At 43.5% G+C, this 24195-nt stretch overlaps 1 protein-coding gene across 7 annotated transcripts in view; it reads left to right on the forward strand.

Annotated features, from left to right (window-relative positions):
- The window catches only part of LOC139054251 (probable phospholipid-transporting ATPase IIB), an 84356-nt gene that overhangs the window by 47155 nt on the left and 13006 nt on the right, over window positions 1–24195 (forward strand). For all 7 annotated transcript variants that reach the window (XM_070530971.1, XM_070530974.1, XM_070530977.1 and 4 more), the window contains 5 exons: window positions 11996–12088; window positions 12189–12272; window positions 12676–12846; window positions 14968–15156; window positions 15955–16099. In XM_070530971.1, the coding sequence (XP_070387072.1) occupies window positions 11996–12088; window positions 12189–12272; window positions 12676–12846; window positions 14968–15156; window positions 15955–16099 (682 nt within the window). The remainder of the gene's footprint in view (window positions 1–11995; window positions 12089–12188; window positions 12273–12675; window positions 12847–14967; window positions 15157–15954; window positions 16100–24195) is intronic.

Genomic DNA, 24195 nt, shown 5'->3' on the forward strand with positions numbered 1-24195 from the left:
TGTGCGTGCAGGCTGAGCTCTTCCCAAACTATTTGTCAGATCGTTGATGGAAGATCGAGGGGCTAGTTGCTGTCTAAGTTGCAACTGTCGTCACATTGGCTAGCCTGCCAAACTTCGGCGTGATGTGCCTCGTCTTCAGTTGCTCGAAAGTGTGACGGTGCCGAATGATGTCGGCGATGAAAGCCCGGGTGTCTTTTGCAATGAGGAAACTGCAAACATCCTCGGTAATTCCTTTTAGAATGTGCCCGACTTTGTCTTCCTCAGACATTCCAGAGTCCACCATCCTACACAGTTTTATTGCTGCCTCAATGTAGGTCATGCAGGTTTCGCCTGGCACTTGTGTGCATTGCAGTAGTGTCTGTTCTGCCCTTCTCTTTTTCATAGCGGAGTCGCCGACTTTGATTTCTGAAACAAATCTGCCCCATGTTGTGAACGTTTCCTCATAATTGTCGAATCACACCAACGCAGTATCCGTTAGAAAAAACACGACGTTCGAAACCTGAGAAGCGCTGTTCCACTTGTTAATGGCACTCACCGAGTAATAATGGATGAGCCATTCCTCGACATCTTCATCCGATCTTCCGGCGAAGGGACACGCACCTCTCAGTTGTTGAACGGAACTGGTCGGCGCAGCACTGGGAATGGGCCATTGTTCGTCTGCGTCGTGGGACATATTCAACTCCGGTGGATTCGATGGGAGTCCAGCAAGGCGATGGCTCCGTTGAAGAACTTGTGGTTCAGCCTCTGTCTTCGGGTGTCGATTACCCCGCACCTCAACCACAGCTGTTACGAAGAGTTGTGAAAAAATGGTCTTATTTACAGGAGATGGGCAATGACCGTAGCATGATTGTAGTGCAGTCCGGCCTCTCAAACTCTTCGGTTTCCTCGTCTACTCTTCTTTCTTTTGTACCTGCCTTTCATATCCGTTACAATATTATAGCTGAAAAATATTCGAAGCTTTAAAAGTTAAGCCGATCACCTAAAAAAACTAAAGTTCTAATGTTTTTCCAAAGGCTTCGTGTTCAAGGTAAAAAAAGTAGCTTTGGTAGTGAACTTAAAAACATACGTAATACATCATTTGATAGCTCTACTTGTCTTCTGTGTATGTGAGAAGTTACTTAAACGTCTTATTTTTAAATGCTAGAAGTTATTTTGTGAATTTTGGTGTCGGCGCTGGCTTTTCTCCTACGTGCGCCCAAGCTCGCTGGCTGGAGAGGCAGACAACAAAGCTGGCTTCGTCTACAATGCAGATTACAGAGAAACAGTGTCATGGTCTGTGTTTTATTGCCAAGAGACAAACGCTCTAATGTAATGCAGCTTGTGCTTGGCATGTGCTAGATGAGATGAACCATACAGCCTTTGCAGATGGAATGTCGCATGTTAATTTCGTCAAGGAGTAAAAGATACATTTCATGTAGTTTATAAAAAAAAATATTTGCACTCAAGTAGCCAGTAAATCCAGAAAGAGCACTGATAACGTTCATGCAAAGCATATTAAAAGGCATGTCGCACTGCAATACAGTGTGACATACAGGGAGCAGGACACTTTGTACCCTGCTTCTTGGAATCCAAAGACTGTCGTAAGGCAATGCAAGTAGAAAACACCTTTCTAATTACAACTGAAAGCTTGCACGAGCATGAACAGAGTCTTCTGGTGTTGCGTGTTACAACTGTTTGACAGCTTGAACTTGCTAAGCTATAAAATTCACATGTGCCCTGTTCAAGCTGATGTTCTCAGACATGGTTGATGTCCAGTGTTTGCATTCATGAAAGAAAAAAAAAGAAGTCGAGGCCACGGTGCTTGGTGTTACTTGTATTCGTATTGATAGAAGAAAGCCCGTCACGGTTTGTTGAATAGTTTTTCGGGTTCATTTTTAACAATCTCTCCTTGCTAGACGGCAAGGCTTCATATATTTTTATGCTGTCTGCACAATCCACGTATGAACACTTCAAAAAAGACCTTTTTTGAAACAATACCATTTTGTAACTTTCTCACATGCGTAGCAGACACGTAGGGCTAGGTAATCGAGTATCACAGATATATGTAGGCCAACCACCAAAGCAACTTTTTTGACTTTGGAATGAAGCTTTTTGCAAAAAGTTGCAACTTCATAGTTCTTTTAGTTTCAGGCGACCTGCTGAACCTTCAAAGCTTCAAATATTTTTCGGCTATAATACATTAACCGTCCTACCATTCTGTATATATATTTTTTGGATGTTCAAGGTTTTCCTGCATTGCAAAAAAAAAAAATTCATACTTCGAAATTTTACTCGCTTTTGCCGGTGCCAAAAGCACTTCAAGTGTTAAAGTATTTCGAAAATGGGCTATTTTTGCAGTTAGAACACTTCATTGTCTTGACATACACACCATTTGAATGTCTGCACCATACAATGTCCCTTTGAAAAAAAAAAAGAAATGTTGATTGGTGCTCAGGTAGGCAGGAAAAATAAATTGTCACCAGAATGCTACAAAATTTTGGGCAGAAAAATTAACAAGAACGAGTTTTGAACTTCAACAAACATGCGAAAATATTTTGAACTATGTGTGTGACGGTAAAAATAATGCTGGTTGATTTGGCAGAGAATGAACCTATTATGACCTCGAGTTATGACCTCGACCTGAATCCTCATGACCTCGAGCGTACCGGAATCTTGGAAGAATGCTAACATAATCCTAATCCATAAGTAAGGGGACGCCAAAGACTTGAAAGATTATAGACCGATCAGCTTACTGTCCGTTGCGTACAAACTATTTACTAAGGTAATCGCAAATAGAATCAGGAACACCTTAGACTTCTGTCAAGCAAAGGACCAGGCAGGATTCCATAAAGGCTACTCAACAATAGATCATATTCACACTATCAATCAGGTGATAGAGATATGTGCGGAATATAACCAACCCTTATATATAGCTTTCATTGATTACGAGAAAGCGTTTGATTCTCTCGAAACCTCAGCAGTCATGGAGGCATTACGGAATCAGGGTGTAGACGAGCCGTAAGTAAAAATACTGAAAGATATCTATAGCGGCTCCGCAGCCACCGTAGTCCTCCATAAAGAAAGCAACAAAATCCCAATAAAGAAAGGCGTCAGACAGGGAGATACGATCTCTCTAATGCTATTCACAGCGTGTTTACAGGAGGTATTCAGAGACCTGGATTGGGAAGAATTGGGGATAAAAGTTAATGGAGAATGATTAGTACATGACCGAGGTTGTTGGAGAAGTATGGGAGAGGCCTTTGCCCTGCAGTGGGCGTAACCAGGCTGGTGGTGATGATGGTGATTATGATGATGATGATCCTATTATCATGAGGATGTGATGGAGCCAGACATCTGAAGGGACAGTGACAGAATGAGGGAAACTGTTTATTGGGGAACTTGTGCCATTATACAGAGATCACATTTCAGTGGCAGGAATAGTGACAACTTTGTATATGTACTTGCAATTATTATTATTGTTGTTGTTGTTGCTACTGGTGGTTGTCAGTTGTCAAAATGAATGATGTGCATGCAACTATACCATGTCATTGACCACGTTAGATCAATTGGTAGTCATTGTGATTATTCTGAAATTAGTACATGCATTGAATACAACATGATTAGGCAAACCTGTCTTTCTGTAACTGGCTGCAACATTCATTTAACAATAACCGTTATTTACCTCCTTCAGTATTACATTTTCTTTGTAATTGTATTGTCTAATAATAATAAAATAATAATAATAATAATAAAATCTCACTCAGGAATGGTAACACTCATTGCACTACAAACAGACACAAACGAAGACAAATCGCATGTGGACATGCCCCCTTTTTAAGTAGATTTTCCTCAGTGCTGAAAACTAATCACATGCAGCAATATTGAAAAGTATACTATATGTCTAGTATTCAACAATCTTGCGTTCTAAAGACAAAGTACGCTGGAGTAAAGTGATTCTAATTTTTTTATCAAGGCTTTTCAAAATATTGTGCTCAAGTGCTTACTATTACAGCTGCAGAAATTATGGTCGCATGTTAATGGTCTTGTCACATGCTTAAGGAGTCTTTGCTGCCATGAATAGTTCTATTGTTCATGCATGCTTGTATGGAATTGTACCCCTGTCTAAAGTAATGACATCTCTTACATCCTCCTTCTTACAAGTAGCTATAGCAAAAATACCTAAATGTGCTAAGTCTTTATTCCATTTTTCACTTTGAAGCGGCCTGTTCTTTTCGGTTGCTTTTTGCCTGTTATGTTTTCAGACATCGTACAGTTGTTTTTTGTTGATTTTACCTTGACAGGACAGATGAAATAGATTGAATTATCTGGTAGGTCAAACTAAAAGAAAGGCAAAAAATATGCACTAACACACTGCCACTTCATTTGGCAGTACAGCAGAACCCTGTTGATTTGTTTTTCAAGGGACTGCAGAGAAGCTACTTAACAGCCAGGAAAATGTAACCGTAAGGAAGGCCACAAATCGCCACAGCAACATCAGAAACAGCTCTGAATGGCTGCCAGTACAATTATTAGATGTCTCGGCATTCATACTGGGATCAGAGACAGCATGTGCACGCTTGTATAATTAAGGGACACGTTCGATTTTCCGTGACAGTGGCTCCTTTGAACTGTTCAGATGCTTCACTGCAATATTTTGCGCATGCTTCACTGCATAACACATCTCTATTGCAGCAAAGCTGACTGAAAAACTAGATTATGCAATTCATAAGTCCCTCATCATCATCTTTAGCCTATATTATGTCCACTGCAAGATGAAGGCCTCTCCCTGCAATCTCCTATACCCCCGTCTTGCTCCAACCAGTTCCAGCTAGCGCCTGTGAATTTCCTAATTTCATCACCCCACCTAGTCTTCTGTCGTCCTCGACTGTGCTTCCCTTCTGTAACTCTAATGGTCCACCGGTTATCTAACCTATGCATTACATGACCTGCCCAGCTCCATTTCTTTCTCTTAATGTCAATTAGAATATCGGCTATCCCTTGTTTGATCTCTGATCCACACCACTCTCTTCCTGTCTCTTAACGTTATGCCTAACATTCTTTGTACCATTGCTCTTTGCAAAGTCCTTAACTTGTTTTCGAGCTTCTTTGTCAATCTCCAAGTTTCTGGCCTATATGTCAGCACAGGTAAATGCATTGATAGTACACCTTCCTTTTTAATGATAATGGTAAGCTTCCAGTCAGGATTTGACAATGTCTGCCGAATGCGCTCCAACCCTTTTTTATTTTTCTGTAAATCTCCTTCTCATGATCAGGGTCCCCCGTGAGTAGTTGACCTAGGTAAATGTACTCCTTCACAGACTGGCAATCCTGAACTCTTGTTCCCTTGCCCGGCTATTGATCATTATCTTTGTCTTCTGCATATTAGTCTTCCAACCCCACTCTTATACTCTCTCTGTTAAGGTACTCAATCATTTGTTGTAACTCGTCCCCCGTATTGCTGAACAGGGCAATGTCATCTGCAAACCGAAGGTTGCTGAGATGTTCACCGTTGATCCTTACTCCTAAGCCTTCCCAGTTTGATAGCTTGAATACTTCTTCCAAGCACACAGTGAATAGTATTGGAGAGATTGTGTCTCCTTGTCTGACCCCTTTCTTTATAGGTATCCTTCTATTTTCTTGTGGAAAATTAAGGTAGCTGTGGAATCTCTATAGATTCAAAGATATTTACGTTAACATCCTGTACTCCTTGATTACGTAATGCCTCTATGACTGCTGGTATCCCGGCTGAATCAAATGCCTTTTTGTAATCTATGAAAGCCATATAGAGAGCCTGATAACACTCTGCGGATTTCTCGATTAGCTGATTGATGACATGGATGTGATCCATTGTAGAGTATCCCTTCCTGAAATGTGCCTGTTCCCTTGGTTAACTAAAGTCCAGTGTTGCCCTTATTCTATTGGAGATTATCTTGGGTAATATTTTATATAATATTGGAAGTAAGCTAATGGGCCTATAATTTTTTCAATTCTTTAATGTCTCCCTTTTTGTGGATTAGCATAATGTTGGCATTGTTCCAGTTCTCTGGGACCCTTGAAGTTGATAGTCTGTATAGAGGGCCACTAGCTTTTCAAGCACTATGTCTCCACCATCTTTAATTAAATCGACTGGTAGTCCATCTTCTCCTGCCTCTTTTCCCCATTTCATGTCTTGCAAGGCCCTTCTAACTTCATTGCTAGTTAGAGAAGGAGCCTTTGTAACCTGTTCATTACTACTTTGAATGGAGGTATCGTGGCTGTTTTGGTACTGTACAGGTCAGTATAGAATTCTTCCGCTGCTTTTAATATATTTTTGAGATTGTTGATGATATTACCTTGCCTATCTTTCAGTGCATACATCTTGGTTTCTCCGATGCCTAGTTTCCTTCTCACTGTTTTCAGGGTGCGTCCATTTTTTCTGCTTCCTCAGTCTTTCTCACGTTATAATTTTTAATATCCCTTATTTTCTCCTTGTTTATTAGTTTTGACAGTTCTGCAAATTCTATCTGATCTCTTAAGTTGGACACTTTCATTCTTTGTCATTTCTTTATTAGGTCCTTTGTTACTTGGGAGAGCTTACCTACTGGTTGCCAGGCACCTCCCACTTCAATTGCTGCTTCTGAAGCCAGCCTACTTACTGTTTCATTCATTGCCTCCATGTCATCTTCACCTCTGCATATTTCATCTCTGCATCTTCGTCGGCATACTTGTTTGCAAGTACCAACGTGACTTTCATCTGCTTTTACTCTTACTACGTCAGAGTTGGCTTGTTTCTTCTTGACCAATTTTACTCATTCTCTCTTCAAAGTGAAGTGAATCCTAGCCCTCACTCACCTATGATCACTGCGCTTTACCCTACCTAACACTTCTACATCCTGCATTATACTGGGATCAGCAGAAAGTATGAAATCAATTTCATTTCTTGTTTCACCATTAGGGCGTTTCCAGGTCCACTTTGTGTTGCTATGCTTCCCAAAAAAGGTGTTCCTCATTCGCAGCTTATTCTACCAGCATCTCACCTCTAGCATTCTTAGAATCCACGCCATAGTTTCCAATTGCTTGTTCACCAGCCTGCTTTTTCCCCACTTTTGCATTGAAGTCACCCAGTATACCGAGTTTGCATTTTTCACATCGCTAATTCAACATCTTCATAACACTGTTCTATTTCTTCATCATCGTAACTGGAGGTTGGAGCGTAGGTTTGTACTACCTTCATTCTATACCTCCTATTCAGCTTTATTATGACTACTGCTACCCTTTCATTAATGCTGTAGAATTTGTCAATGTTGCCCGCTGTGTACTTGTGGACTAGAATTCCTGCCCTGTATTGCCTCTTATCTGGGAGACCTCTATAGCAGAGAACATGGCCGTTAGTCAGCACTGTATAAGCTTCACCAGTTCTTCTAACCTCACTAAGGCCAATGATATCCCAAACAATGCCTGATACTTCCTCAAAGAGTCCTGCTAGGCTAGCTTCACTTGAGAGGGTTCGGGTGTTAAACATTGCAAGGGTCAGTTTCCATTGGCAGCCTGTCCAGGTCCAGAGATTCTTAGCACCCTCTGCTGCATTACAGGTCTGACCGCCTCCTTGGTCAGGTGCTTCGCAGCTGCTGGGGACTGAGGGCCATTGGGTAATTGAGTGAGTCATTTGGGGAGGGAGTCCCTTGCCAGCCTCTAAATAAATTTAGCTCTGTGCTCAACAGATCTGGCTCAGTGTGCATGGCTCATAGTGGGTTTTAACCGATGTAGACTTCTTTTAGGTGCTTTGCCAACTGTTCTGTGCACATTTTCTTCTGTTATGCTTGTGCCACTTCGGTCGCTTATTACAAACTTTGGTTTCTTTCTTCAATGTGTAGCGGCTGGCTGCACCGCTAAATTTACATGACCTCCGCATCAAACTCAACAGAAAATACAGGAACACTGCAGAGTTGCAACGCATACATGGGAGTCAATGGGATTTAGATTAGCATGGCAAAAATGTGATTTAGCAGCTGGTAAAATGCAACAGCGAGTCACGTATGAATGGGATTCTACTGTATTATGTGCCCGAATCTGACAGGTTGCCGAGTCCTCATCATCATCATCATCAGCCTGGTTACGCCCACTGCAGGGCAAAGGCCTCTCCCATATTTCTCCAACAACCCCGGTCATGTACTAATTGTGGCCACGCTGTCCCTGCAAACTTCTTAATCTCATCCGCCCACCTAACTTTCTGCCGCCCCCTGCTACGCTTCCCTTCCCTTGGGATCCAGTCCGTAACCCTTAATGACCATCGGTTATCTTCCCTCCTCATTACATGTCCTGCCCATGCCCATTTCTTTTTCTTGATTTCAACTAAGATGTCATTAACTCGCGTTTGTTCCCTGATGACCCAATCTGCCCTTTTCTTATCCCTTAACGTTACACCTATCATTCTTCTTTCCATAGCTCGTTGCGTCGTCCTCAATTTGAGTAGAACTCTTTTCGTAAGCCTCCAGGTTTCTGCCCCGTAGGTGAGTACTGGTAAGACACAGCTATTATATACTTTTCTCTTGAGGGATAATGGCAACCTGCTGTTCATGATCTGAGAATGCCTGCCAAACGCACCCCAGCCCATTCTTATTCTCCTGATTATTTCCGTCTCATGATCCGGATCCGCCGTCACTACCTGCCCCAAGTAGGTGTGTTCCCTTACGACTTCTAGTGCCTCGCTGCCTATTGTAAATTGCTGTTCTCCTCCGAGACTGTTCAACATTACTTTAGTTTTCTGCAGATTCATTTTTAGACCCACTCTTCTGCTTTGCCTCTCTAGGTCAGTGAGCATGCATTGCAGTTGGTCCCCTGAGTTACTAAGCAAGGCAATATCATCAGCGAATCGCAAGTTACTAAGGTACTCTTCATTAACTTTTATCCCCAATTCTTCCCAATCCAGGTCTCTGAATACCTCCTGTAAACATGCTGTGAATAACATTGGAGAGATCAGATCTCCCTGCCGGACGCCTTTCTTTATTGGGATTTTGTTGCTTGCTTTATGGAGGACTACGGTGGCTGTGGAGCCGCTATAGATATCTTTCAGTATTTTTACATATGGCTCGTCTACACCCTGATTCCGTAATGCCTCCATGACTGCTGAGGTTTCGACAGAATCAAACGCTTTCTCGTAATCAATGAAAGCTATATATAAGGGTTGGCGATTGTTGTGTTCATATAGGAGGTTGTGGCCAAGTACTGCACCAGGGTGGCCAATCCTGCTCTGGTGAGGGAGTGCGTTACCGGTTCTGGTCACCGGGATCAGGCCACACTCCAGGCCACACTCCAGGCCTGTTTGTGCAATTTTATCAACACGCGGATTTTTTTTTTTGAATCCGGTGGAAAATTGTCGGCACCGGGATTCGAACCACGGACCTCTTGCACGCGAGGCGGGTGTTCTACCTCTACGCCACCGCTGCAATATCAGCTCCTACACGCTACCAACTAAGATGCAGGGACATTTCCAAATGGCGATGTATACATGGTAGTCAATAGGATTTAGATTAGCACTGCAAAAGTGGGAAGTAGCAGCTGGGAAAATGTGACAGCGAGGGACATATCAGTGGGATTCCACTGTATTATGTGCCTGAATATGACACATTGCCAAATCAATACCACCCAGTTCTTATAGGTTGTGTAGAAATTGAACACGTACCCAATTCTTTTAACAAGAAGAACATAGCATGCCTCTGATTCTGTCAACAAATTAATAAATAAAAGCAATATACTTTCTCAGAATGGAAATTTACTTACACTTAACGGTCGTTGTCTTCACTCAGAACTTTATCCTTCCCTATGGGCTACAGCATATCATTCCCTGTATGGCCCATTGCACATTTGATATTGCGTATTTATCGAATGACTTCACAATAATCGTAAATTGAATGGGGGCCCACTCCTAGACTAACCATTTTGCTAGTTCATCCTGCAACGCATATAATTTTTGGGCACCCCAGGAACACCTGATACTACTTTGTTGCTGCTAGTTTACCATGTAAAATAGCTTCTCGTGAATGAGCATTCATAATTGGAAAGCAGTGCAGTGTTATCACTATACTACATGAGAACTTGTTATATTGCCGACTTGTGATGGTGGTGATGCTGGCTCTGCCACAAATGTGCTTGCAGCTTCATATCTGATTACACTTGTTATAAATGCATAAATAAAGTAATTCTTCATTGTGAGCTGCCGTTTTCACTTGAAAGTCTTCATAATGCAGGCAAAAAAATGTGTGTTTTTAGTGAGACATAATGTCTTCTATGCATTCACTGTGCCATAGCTTTGACAAGACAAACGTTGCCGCCCATTAGGGTTTTGATTATGTTACTATTTGAGTTGGGTATGTTTTTGCCAACTAGTGACGTTCGAATTATGTTGTGAGGGCTTCTTTCATGATCAAAATAACAAAAGCTTTGGCCCATAGAGACACACAGGTGCTGGCTGGGACCTTCAGTTGGTATGAAATTAACCGAAAAGCCATATTAGCCAGAGTCAAATTGACGAAAGCCCACTCTATGTGCTGCTTTTCTGAATTCTCAAAAGCTGTTAAAGCTACTTGTTTTGAATCCACTGGCAAACCGTGGCTGTGGGTTGTAGATTTTCTGTGCCAATAAGCCAGGCACTTGGACCTTCTTGGTATATCGGTTTACAGAGTGCCAGATTCGTAGTATATTTTGCATGTTTGCATTATTAAAGCATTTTGCGAATCTCCCTGTGCCTCTGTTGCTGACTGTGGCTGCTGCCTGCTGCTCCTGCTGCTGGTGCTGCTCGTGCGTTTCGCCGAATAGCTCACACTCGCTGTGGGACGGTGGCGTGATCCAGGAGCGATGGCTCACGCTACTTGGCCCATAGCAGTGGAAGGTAGAGGAGTGAAGCCAGCCTGTGCATGTGGGTCTTTAACTGCTGGTGGAGAGGGCAAAGAGGCTGCGACACCAAGAGCCGTGATGAGACGGGAAAGAGGGTACTGGAGGAGATGGGCTCATGTTGCGTCGCCTGGCGACCGCTTGGACGGTCACATCTGCGTCTCCAATGGGAGGTCGGGTACCCCAAACAAATGGCACGGAAAGCCAGTTTGCCTCTTTCAACTCCTATAATGCTGGTTGTGTTCAAAGATGCATTGTATTCTTCACCGACATGAATAAAGTATTCGGTTTCATTTTGTACTCGCATTGAATAAACACAAACGTTCCAATACTCCTTATGCATTTACGGAAAACTTCGCTGTATATAGATTCCAACAGGGCTCGTTGGATCTTGTTGTATGTAGTAAATATTTATTTTATTCAGATGTGGTATAATATTGTTACGTAAGAAGACGCAGATGAAAAGCTATATACAATTATATTTACAACGTAATACGCCGCACTTGGCCAAGAGGCAACAGCCCGCGCTAGCCTCCAATCGTCGTCGTCGTCTTCTTACTGCTCGCCTCTTCGTCATCGGTAATACTATTCCGTAGCACTACCCCCACACCTCCACCAGATATGTTACGTAAGAAGACCCAGATGAAAAGCTATATACAATTATATTTACAACGTAATACGCCGCACTTGGCCAAGAGGCAACAGCCCGCGCTAGCCTCCAATCGTCGTCGTCTTCTTACCGCTCGCCTCTTCGTCATCGGTAATACTATTCCGTAGCAATATTACCTGACCTGATTGGTATTCATAATGTAATTGTGAACAGTTCTGTTCAATGTTAGTGCGGCCAGAATAGATACTATTTTCTTAAGTTGACTGCGGTTAAGGGTAATATTCAGATTAATTCAATTGACTCGCGAATTGCCCATAAGGTTTAGCTTATGTTTTGCTGTGAACAGCAGTTATGAATTGGGAAATGGGCCAATTGTGTTCATTCGTTCATCATGCGGTTTGCAGTAATTGAGTTAGAGTTACTGGAGCTTGGCACTTTTTATACATCTGTTGTATATAGGTGAAAGCATAATCCAATTCCGACATAAGTACTATTGTGGCTTGTGACATTTATGAGGTATGCACTATTTATTTCCAGGATGAAGGCACTGGCGAGATTATCTTTTTCATGAAAGGTGCTGATGCCGTTATGAGTGGTATTGTCCAGTATAATGATTGGCTAGATGAAGAGGTAAGTTGAGAAAGTTAGGCATATTAAGTACGTGAAAATAACATTTTTTCTCCATTTTACAATTCCGACATGCAATTACAATCTGTAAACATCTTTTCAGTGTGACAACATGGCACGTGAAGGATTGCGTACCCTTGTTGTAGCAAAAAAGAATCTCACCGAGGAGCAGTATGTAGAATTTGAGGTAGGTTTCAAGCATACAAGGACTTGTACCTTGTGACAGATAAAGTGTGGTACTGCAGTTTAAAGTTGTAACTTTGTAGTATCAGCTTTGTCTGAAAGTCATATATTTATGCATGTGTAGTAGAGCATGAAAACCATTGGCTCTCATGCTTTACTTTATTGTAATTTGATACTGCATGCTAAGTTTGTAGAAACTGAGTGCACAAAAGTGATGGGTAAAGGTGATAGAAATGATAGGGTAAAGGGAAATGAAAATGGATGAAAAACAACTTGCTGCCTGTGAGAGCCGAACGTACATCCTCGGGATGCAAGTTCTAAATGAAAACAGTCGGTGCCTCTCTTAAAATCATGCTGTGTCACGTAGCTTATTGTTGTTCACCTAATTATGCATATTTGTCTTTCAGAGTCGTTACAACCAAGCCAAAGTATCTATTCAAGACAGGAGTGCTCGAACAGCAGCTGTCATCGAAACACTTGAGCGGGACCTTGAGCTTCTCTGCCTCACTGGTGTGGAAGACAAACTCCAGGATAAAGTCAGGCCAACCCTTGAACTTCTGCGCAATGCTGGAATAAAGGTGGTAACAGCATGCCACGCAGTGGCATAGCCTGAATATATTTTAGAGAGATGTTTCTTTTGAAACAGAATCATTGGCTGCTGCTATGGCAGTTTTTTAAAGAGACAGCTACTCCGGCGGCTGCTGCATATGGTGTGGCCGTGCAGGCCCTATCTTGAAAGCAATCTGTGATGAGGACAGAGTCTAGGTGCGCCGCAGGCTCATAGTTTCGTGGACGCTATGTTCTGCCTGCTCAGTTCTGTTGAAGCGAGAGGCAGCACGAAGGTCAATGCACTCATTGCTGCTGCCACGCTTTCTCATTCCAGTGTTCTGACAGCTAGTTTCCGCACTCATTGAATGAGATTGGTTCATGTTTGCTTGTGCATGCTTGTTAATTCGGTTACTAAGCGAACGTTTACAAGTTAATACAGCCAATAAATCTACTATCCTTACTTCAGATAGCTGTATTAATTTGCTATTGTAATCAATGTTTCGCCTTTTGGGTGAAACTGTGACATTTTTCCTTCCTAAAGATGCCTTCACTGAATAATTCAAACTAAAACCAGTCGGCATGCATGTGCCTGACCCCTGTGGTGACCCAACAGCAACCCTTTAGTTGCAGCATCTGTCTCGGCAGGGCTTAGGTGATAGTGAATGCATTGAACACGCATCATATCCCATCAAAAATGCCCATTTTTGACCTCACCTAGAAATATTTTCATACAATAACTGCAGCTCACAAAGTCTGATCATGGTATTTATGCAATTCTAATGTGTACCTTTTTTTTTTCCCCCATGAAAACTGGGCCGGAAATTGCCTTTGCGGTGCTTTACTGCATAACTGAATGTACTGCGACGAAACTGACTTTGGGAAACCGGTCACCATTGTGCAACATATATTAACATATATTAGACCCTTGCCCATTTTTTTTAAAAGAAATCGGGTGTGCGTTAGATTTCTATTTTGTCTCGGACTTTAATGTCGTTTCTACATTCGTTTGCTGCTTTGCACACATGTAAAGTTGGCTCTCATCTGACTCGGGGGCGTGTTAGTATTGAGCAAATAGTTCTGCCAAATGTATCAGAGGTGTGTTTGGGCATTTTTTCTGCATGTTGTTTACTTCAATCCGCCGGATAATTCAGTCATTTTCCTTGGTCTTGTGAGGGTCGAATTATTGAAAATCGACTGTATAACCTTTCATTAGAAACTCAGTTCTTTGAACCAGTGCTGAATAATAAGTGCTAAAAATCTGCAACAAAATGCAGCAAGGAAAACTGATAATGAAACAACAATGTATTACATGGTATATTTTAAGTCAGTATTTTCTTATACACATGCTAGGCATTAAGTTTCTAAAAGGTTATAATTCAAGTACTGGGTGACTTCAAATCTGTGATTAAAACATGCTTGTTAAAGTAATTAATGAGGTATTTTAATGATTAATTGTCAATTACAAAGCAAATCTTTATGTCTGCATTTAGTCTGCAAAAGATGTCTTGTTTTGAATCCCCTACTATTAATCATCTAACACAAGCATTGGGGAGAACACACTTCATATTGCCTTCACAGCTGCCAGAGCTGCTTATGGTTGATTGAAAAGTACCATCCACAGCAGATGTCACAGCAGCCTTTGTGATGTTGTCAAATGGCAGTTGATGGTGTTACGGCCACTGTTGGATAGGGAGTGTGGGCCTTTGCTTAGTTCTGTGAGCAGTAACATCACTCACTTTTTCTTGATGCTAGAAACAAAAGTGCATAGCCAGGCGCAAAATCAGTATTGCAATCTCTTGAGGAGTTCATAGTGCAAAAGGTAAAAACCATTCCTTAAATGCAGTAAGCCCTCGTTATTTGTGTATAAATATCGTGTGTAGGTGTTAAACATTTCAGGGAATATCTGCCTTATTACTCAATTTGTTTGTAAAAGCTCTAAGCCTTTACAAACATTAGAGGTTTAATGCCATTCATAGCTCATCATGGGTACACCTAAAGGAAATAGATCATACTTCAGACGGCAGGAGTGTAGTATTGTAGTATAGCTCTTGTGCAAGTATTCATCTTCTCTTGTGCAAGCATTTGGAATGCTCTTGCATATCATATTACTGTCTGATGTTTTGTCTGTTACTGTTGCTTTCTTACTTAAGGTGTGGATGCTGACTGGAGACAAGCTAGAGACTGCCACAAGCATTGCAAAATCGTCTCGTTTGGTGTCCAGGTCCCAGGAGTTGCATATCTTTGAGTCTGTTGCAAATCGAACAGAAGCCCGATGTGAACTCAACAAGTTCAGACGTCGAAATGATTATGCCCTCATTATTCGGGGCGATGCTCTTGAGGTAATAATAACATGTCTGAAACTATAGATTTTTGCCTTTAGGAACTATTTCATGCTTGTTTACATCAAACATTGTTTCTACATGTTTTTTTTTTTTCCCAAAAAAAACCTGAAGGTAGAAATCTGGTATTATTTTTCAACTTTATTATAGATGAGAGATTGGATCTTTTCTAAAACCATTCAGTAATTCGTTTCCTTGGATTACTTTTACCAGTGAAGTTGTTAACGAAGCCTATATCTTATATGACATGTACTTCTTTTTGTCAGCCATTTATTAATGGTTGCTCTTTGGTTACGATTCCCAACACACTTTTGTTTTCTATTTCTCGCGATATTTTATCAGTGTACATTGCCATCTCTATATGCAGCATTTCCCTATCTATACTGCTTATGCGCATGCACGTTAAATGGAAGATGATTAGTAGGGTATTGAAAATTCACATCAGCATTAGAGCTTGGTGTTTTTTATGTGGTATTGCACACTGTAATCAGGAAGACAAGCACTCTCCTCCTTATGCCATAGAAGCACTTGTGCTTGTGGACTTTGCAGACTGCATCTGTGTCATTGCTGTTTTATGTTTTCTAAAGTTGTACGCTGTCACTTATTTACGTGCTATCTCTTCAGTTTTTATTGTTCTATAGCAACACAGCGAACAGAAGGGACAAATCAATGTGCTGTGGTTTGCCTTATGTTTTCTGCTGTTTTGCTTTATGTTTCACCTTATGTTTTCTGCACTGATATTCAATTGAAAATGCAGTACCAACTTGCCCAAACGCCATCTTGTTTAATCTCCTTCAGGTCTGCTTGAAGTTCTATCCACGAGAGTTTATGGAGTTGGCTTGCCAATGCCCTGCTGTGGTGTGCTGTCGTTGCTCTCCTACACAAAAAGCGGAGGTTGTACATCTTATCAAACAGTATACCGGGAAAACTACATGTGCTGTTGGTAAGGTTGATGCCAATTTTCTTCCTTGTAGATTTTCTTCCATTTGTGCCCTGATATTTTCTAATACCACAAAAACCCGCGTTTAGCTCGGATCCCCATATAGTCCAAGATGCATTTTGGGGACAGCAGAAATGGAAAAAGAAGTTTTCATCGCCATATAGTTCAAAGGAAAATGGTCACTGAAAGCATTTACTTACATTGCACTTCACGCTTTAGTCATCGCCGTCTATTGCACTTCATTATTTAGTTATTGTCACCCGTTATACGTGACTGCTCAGTCATCGTCGTCTGTTGCATTTTCCTTCAGGGTCGCTTGTCGGAGATATCCTCTCGTAGAAACTCATATTCAGTGCCATCAATTGCATTTGTTGTCGAGCATTTCTTGAACATGCGATGGACGAGCTCCTTGAGAATGCAGGCCCAGCCATCAGCGATCCACAAGAAGAGCATCACTGGAGAGGCCTATTTCATCTGGACGGCAAGAGTCACTTCAGGTTCTCCTGACCTCATCTACTACATACAGCAGTGCTTTATGCAGTCTTGGAATGGTTTATTTATGCACACATCAAGCAGTTGCAACTGGTATGTAATCCGTAGGCGGATGACTTGTGCAGCAGTCGCTTCTCTGAGTCAACCAGGCGACAGCGAAATGCGTCCAAGTCAAGTAGTGATGGGAGGACCAGCAGTGCTCCAGGCTGCCGACACCGCACAAACTTTATCCAATCAAGCTCCAGTGCTTCGTCCAACCACCCTTTTTCTTTACAGCAGACAACAATATTTTTTTAGACTTGTCCCCTTTCGGCAGTCTTCCATTTGAACACCACGTAGGGCGGTAGCTTGCGACCATCTGCCATGCTGGACAACATTACGGTGACCTGCGTTTTCTAATTTCCACTTGTCCTCACAGAAACTTGCCTGGAGCCTTTCTGCTGCACCGTTAGTGCCGAGGGCATTTCCAGATATGCTTGCGTTTAATCAGCATTGCCGATCTGACCCAGCTTTAAGTTGAGACTTTCACAGGGAAATCGTGTGCCGTTGAAAGGCCACAAGCAGCTCTTTGTAGCTTTCTGGCAGCTTCTGTGATATCAACGTGCGCCAACGTAAAAAAAATACTGTGCGGTGCATAAAACAAGACACCCAGTGCTTAGTTGCCTTGAAGTCTGTCCGCGGATTGCCTTTTCTCCTAACAATCTCTCTTGCCTTTGCCTGCAGCAGCTCGATGTTGACAGCAAGGTGCACAACTCTTTGCTCTTGAACAAAGTATGCCACGTCGAGTTCAACTTCAGGAAACAGTTCATTCTTCGACCCCTGGAAACTTCTCAGGCCTCTGCACACAAAAGGGACTTCCTTTCACTTCCTCCAACTGCGACTGCTGCGCTTGTTCATACCGAACTACCACTCTGCAGCACATCTGCTGATGTTTTCGGCATCAACAATGGCATTATTTTTTTAAAGTAGCCGAATACTGCTTTTGCGGACCTGATATCATGCAAAACGTGTCTATTGCGATGTCGGCGTGGCTGTTCCGAAGTCAGTATGGCTACAATACCGACTGATCATGGCGCAAGAACCTGATGATGTCAGCGCTGAGCAATACCGAAACCAGAACTGCAAATTTTGACTGAAGATAGTTGGGATCTGCATATAGTACAGGGCGGAAACTTCATATGATTAAATCTTCAATGAAATCTCAGGCCATACGTAGGATTTTGGAGTAGTTTGCCAGGAGAAGGAGGCAACTAATCTTTTCATGGAACGCAACTTAAACTGAGCGTGGCATAAAGGGAAGATAACTGAAGTTACGCTTTACTTTAGCCAGCATGCAAAAAGGCTTTGTATTGTTTCAAATAAGTAGACTTCCTGTAATTCGACTCTGGTTCGAATTTTCAGTTAATTCGATCCTGACTGAAAGACCCGGCCGGTGCCCATGCATTTGTGTGGGCCCAAACTTTCGTTTTTGTGATCCTAAAATTGGCCCTTCGCCAGGTAGTTCAGAATCGACCAGTCAGCATGCACGCGCCTCATCCCAATAGGGACCCAATAGCAACCTCTTTAGTGGCAGCGTCTGTCTCGGCGGAGCTTAGGGGACAGTGAACGCGCTGAACACACATCTTCTCTCGTCGAAAGCACCCAGTTTCGGCCAGTCCTAGGAACATTTTCAAGCAATAACCGTAGCTCACAATGTCTTATTATGATATTTATCTGATTCTAGTGCACACCTTTCTTTCTAAAGAAAATTGGTCCTAAAATTGCCTGTGTGGTACAATCGGACGTGAATTTAAAACCGCATTTGCAATGGTCAGATGCTTTACCAAACAATATGGATGTATTGCGGCGGAGCTGACTTTTTAAAAAAATATGTGTGCGGAAGCTCTCTTTAGAAAGCCAGCCGCCACTGTGCAACAATTTTTCTCGCTAAAGAATTGGGCGCGTGTTAGACTTTCTACATCGTTTTGGAGGTTTAATGTCATGTATGCTGGTTTTCTACTTTGAACACATAGAAAGTGGGTACCCATTTGATTCGGGGGCATTTGGAATAGGGCAAATGCCGCCAAATAAATTGGCGTGTTTTGGCGTTTCTGAATGTTGTTTAACCCATAGAAGGTCAATATTAAGACGAAAGCCTTTCTATGCTTGTGGTGAAGTTGGTGTCAGCAGACTTGACCGCCGGAGTGTTTGCCAAAGCATCGTCACATATGAAGACAGATTAAAGAATGAAAAATGATTGATAGTGACAGTTAGTGAATGATAACGTTATAGAAGAGATTTCTAGAGGTTAATAATGACTAGTAATGACTAATAATGACTACTAATGACTCTGGAATGACCACTGTGCTCAGTGACGGCTTGTAAATTGATTAAAGTGACTAAAATGACTACTACTGACTACGGAACGACCAGTATGTCTAATGATGGCTTGTAATGACTGCAATTGATTACAAATGACTAAAAATGCTCACTAGTGACCAGTAATGACTAAAAATGACTGAAATGACTTGTAATAATTACTAATGACTATGATATGACCAACATGTCTAACGATGACTTCTAATGACCACAATTGATTACATATTACTAAAAATGCTTAGTAATGAGCAGTAATGACTAAAAGAACGAAAAGAAAAGAGGCAAAGAGGCGATATATGATAAGAGGAGGAAGAGTAGGCTTTCGCCATTCACCTCTTTAGAGAGGTCTTAAGAGACGCTGTATTTTTTTGCACCAAATGCCACCCACTTTGGTCAATTTTTATTTATTGCAGACAAAACCTTCAGAGTGACCTATTACAAAAAAAATTTACCGGAATTTTTTTAGAGTGACCATAAAGTAACAAACAAATATTTTCTGTAGGTAAACATGCATTGTTTACTCATAAATGCAGATAAGCTTGCATAAATACGAATAGTAAGAATAAAAAAAGTAGATACACTGGAATAGCTATATTCTGATTTGGCATTTGGACAGTAGTCTGCATCGAAGGAATTGCCACTCGACTCGCCTGCAGAAGAACAGCCGGCATGCACATGTACAGGCTCGTCCACTCTTAGGGTGAACACGGCTCACCGTGGCCGCGCTCCGCGGGGCGCCAGTGCGTCCGGCGCGGCGGCGCATCGAAGCGAAGCGGCGCAGGCGCACACGGACCCAGGGGAGGTGCTTCGCGTCGTCTGCTACAGCGCTGGAGCGCGCCGCATCTTGCTTTGCTGTACACTTCGCTAGACCCAGGTGACTGAGTGCCCGAGGCGGCATTGCAGGAAGGCGCACTTCACTAACTTTAGCATTTTCCAGCTCGTTCCGTCTACAGCTTGTGAACAGCCTGCTTAATCAATATACATAAACAGAAGCAAGATTCTCATCACATATGTCACTTAGCATGTTTTTCATATGTGATGAGGGTAAAAATTAATAATCATTTTTTCGCGCTCTTTATTAGGCTGGGGCCCTCTTATTTTACTCTCACAGCACTTGGTGTCGTGCATACCGAGAAACCTATTAGGCGCGCTCTTGGTTGGAGTCATCATGGGATGAGCCTAGCGCGCCATTTCGCGCATGTCTTGATGCTAAAACGAATGTGCTTAATTGACTTAAGAAAACGACCGAAACCCGCTATAAATTTCGCAGAAAGTTAGAGAGCGATTGTTCAATCACGCATCATCATGTTTGCCATGGATTTTACCATTAAAGGGGGCAATACTATTACTTCGACAACAACTAAGAAGTGATATCCGCTGCTTCGCACTCTCTTATTGACGCGTTAATGTCGCTGGTAGGAGAGCATGGAGCGCTGTACGCGATGTAGGAAAGTGCTCTCCCCGGCATAGCAACTGATTTGGCGGCGATTTTACTCCCCCTTTTCATCTTTCTGCATCCTTTAAAAAAAACTAAATTCATTTTTGCTGTCACAGCTTGTGTAAAATCACCGAAGCGGTGCCGGTCCTTTGACGGCTACCTGATGCGAGATGTCGCATTCTCATTTTGAGGAATCGTCGGTCAATTATTTGATTACATTGATTAGGTGAAGTAAAACATATGGCGCCGGCGTTTCTTTTTTTGTTGCTTTTTTTTCTCCTTAGAATCAATGCACGCCGCATGCGAATGCTGTTTACATCCGTTTCGAATAGGTAATTAAATTGTAAAATCTATAATCTACATGTCTGTTTTCTAGTTTAAATTACGTCTTGCCGGGTAATTAAGTCGTTATTTGCTTCTATTTCATTTCAGTACTTCCTCAGAATAGGCCATATGCATATTCTCACTAGCATATAATAATTTGCTAATTGTGCGGTATACGTCCCGAAGCGACACATGGAGTTACGCCATAGAGGTGGGCATCGGATAAATTTGGAGATTAGGAGGAATTTATTTCTTTTTCTTTGGGGGGGTGGGGGGGGGTAGGCGGGGGGGTCTGGGCTGAGTGGGTAAAACCCAAATATGAATACGGCACAGGAACCCTTGCCGCGGACAAGCGATGCTGTTGCCGTCGTGGGGAAGTGGCCGGTCCGTGTGTTGGACGAAGGCGGCCACGACATTTAAACCGACGGTCATGAGGCCGGCATGGTGTCGTCTGCCCACAGCATGCCGGTGGTCGGCAAACGGACTCGCTGTTTGTAAACGCTAAGCCCGGACCAAGCCAGATTGCTGTGTTAAGGCCAGTCTACTTTTTAACTGACCATGGTTGTCAGCCCGATCAACCACTGAGCCCCCCCCCCCCTTTTATTTGCGTAGGTCATGCTACCCCATCCTAGCTTAATATGATGATGCGGTGCAGCCAACGACTACTCAACTGGGTGACTGGCCACTCAGGAGTTACAGATTCTGGCATGACTCGCCAAATCGAAAGATACCAGAGGTGTTTCCATTAAACGCATTTCCGTCGACTTGCATGATGAATTGCATTTTGTTCGGTTGCTGGTTGCCATGGCACTTCTGCGATAAAAACGCTGTAAACGTGCAGGATAATTTCATTTCCCCGGTGCGCTTTGGAAACTAGCCATGTCGCGGGTACTGGAAAAAGAACGACGACGCATTGTAGATGTGTGCCTACAAAACTATTCTCAACGCGTTATATCGGAGATGACAAAAAGGCCACTGAAAACTGTAAATAGAATCGTCCAGGCTATTACAAGAAGGATGGAAGAATTGCGGATGCTCCCCGTAAAGCCCGGCAAAGAGTGACCATTGTTGAGGCGGCTTCAGCAAACCCGACCTCCACCATTCGAGAAATTAAGAACAGCCTCAGGCTGGGTGACGTCCCTGACATGACTATCAAGCGTCGCCTCTAGGCCCCAGCCTAATTAAGAACGCGAAAAAAAAGACCGTATTTTTACCCTCATCACATATGAAAAACATGCTAAGTGACATATGTGATGAGAAGCTTGCTTCTGTTTATGTATATTGATTAAGCAGGCTGTTGACAAGCTGTAGACGGAACCAGCTGGAAAATGCTAAAGTTAGTGAAGTGCGCCTTCCTGCAATGCCTCTGAACTAAACGTAACAGCGCAAACATATAAGACGAGCCACAAAAAGAAAGACACGACACACGCGCCAGTGTGTGTCGTGTCTTTCTTTTTGTGGCTCGTCTTATATGTTTGCGCTGTTACGTTTAGTTCAGAAGTACGTACCAACTAGGCCCAAATGAAGTGTTCCTGCAATGCCGCCTCGGGCACTCAGTTACCTGGTTCTAGCGAAGTGTACAGCAAAGCAAGCGGCGGTGCGCTCCAGCGCTGTAGCAGACGACGCGAGGCACCTCCCCCGAGGTCCGTGTGCGCCTGCGCCGCTTCGCTTCGATGCGCCGCCGCGCCGGACGCACTGGCGCCCCGCGGAGCGCGGCCACGGTGAGCCGTGTTCACCCTAAGAGTGGACGAGCCTGTACAATGTAATTAAAGGGACACTAAAGGTTACCAGAAAGTCAAGTTAAAGTGGTAGAGCAATGTTCTAGAACGTCTAAGGCGTCAATATAATCGCGAACAGAGCTTTAGTAACCGAGAAATTGAAGTAAATGCATGACACGATTTGAGACCCCCCAGCGACATTCCAGTACTAGCTTGATGATGAAAGCACTCCTCATAATTTGTTACTAATACTCAACTACACGTATTAAAAAATATCATTTCATTCGATTATAAGACGGAAGAAAATGCTACTTGTCTACGTCTATTCGATTCTAAGAAAAAATAACGTTTTGACGTTACCCTTGAATAGTATGGGTGGTCAAAAGGTTTCGTTTTCGTTCGACTCTGCGCCGCGCACGCTTTGTAGTTTCAGTAGTTTAGTTATCGCGTCGTGCTGTGCGGGTTCTGCTGGCTCGCGAAACTTTCATTTGGAACAAGCACAGAGAATGCCAGGTCCATGTGATGCCGTGGAAAGCCCTCGTTGCTTTCCGCTCCGGAGAGCCAGTGTCGAGGCCGCCATCGTAGTACGCAACGATATCGGCAGCGTGAACCCTCAGCAGCAGGTCGCGCTCGTCAGTGCTCAAATCGCTGAAGTTGATCCCAGCATCGCGAGCCAATCTGTCATTGTCAGGGCCCATTGCGACGAGCGTTGAAGTTTGCGTCATAGAATGAAGTACCAGCTTATGGTCGCACGTTTCTCCTTCCGCTAGCCACCATACTCCCGCTTTCGCTCTACTGTTGGCTCTGTCTTGGCTGTTTCTGGCCGCGCATTTGCGTTTTGCGCAGAAAAGCCGTAGCGCCGTCTGCGGACACCGTTCTACTCACCGATGGCGCAACGTCACTATGAGACCATGATGTCAATACTCCTCGATCGGAGGGCGGGCGATTTGAACTGCGTTAGAGGTACGCGGATGCTTCAGGACGCGTTTTTTCTTAAAATAAGTCTTTCCTTTGCACGAAACAAGCGTTTCGAGGTTTCTGGGATGTGTTGGAATCCCTGCGCTGACGCCCGTTGTTGCAATCGGGTCGCAAGCCCCAAGGGTAGCGTTGGCCTGGTGGCCTGGGGCACAACTGGAAGCATCCGAAGGTCCCGGCAAAGCATGAGTTGACTGCTAACAGAACAACTTGTTTATTCTAGCATCGCAAAAGAGCGGCCGGTCAGGTCGACCGAAGTGGAGAGACGGGAGAGCACGCTTCTCGACGGAAGAATTCGGAGCCCCTCTCCTGGCGTCCGGGGGCAGCCGCTTTTATACTCTCGGAGTTGAGGGCAAGAGGGAACGTCACGGGACGAGGCCACGTGACAGCGGGGCACGGACAAGCTGAGAGACATGTTGAGACGAGTGTAGTGACGCATCCGCCGAGCCGGCGCCGGTCAGACCTCCTCGCTTCACACTTGGGGAGCTCCTCTCCCCGGCTGCCGTGCTTTGACAAGCGTGGGCACACACACACACACGCACACACGAAGACACGTGGCACTGAAACATGCCTGGACGCGCTTGGCGGGGAGGCGTTGCGGCAGCTCCGAACGGGCCAAAATGTCCGCTGCTTTAAACGAAGCCCCGGCGTCCATTGCATCCGCGCCGGCTATACCGCGCGTCGTAGGCGAAACGTAACAGATGGTATTTCAACCGTCCACGTTGACTTAATAGTAACCTTTAGTGTCCCTTTAAGCCGTGCACGCAAGAAAACTCAAAATGTGAGAAAGCGTA

This window comes from Dermacentor albipictus, chromosome 1, assembly GCF_038994185.2.
Source record: "Dermacentor albipictus isolate Rhodes 1998 colony chromosome 1, USDA_Dalb.pri_finalv2, whole genome shotgun sequence".
NCBI classification, from domain to species: Eukaryota; Metazoa; Arthropoda; class Arachnida; order Ixodida; family Ixodidae; genus Dermacentor; species Dermacentor albipictus.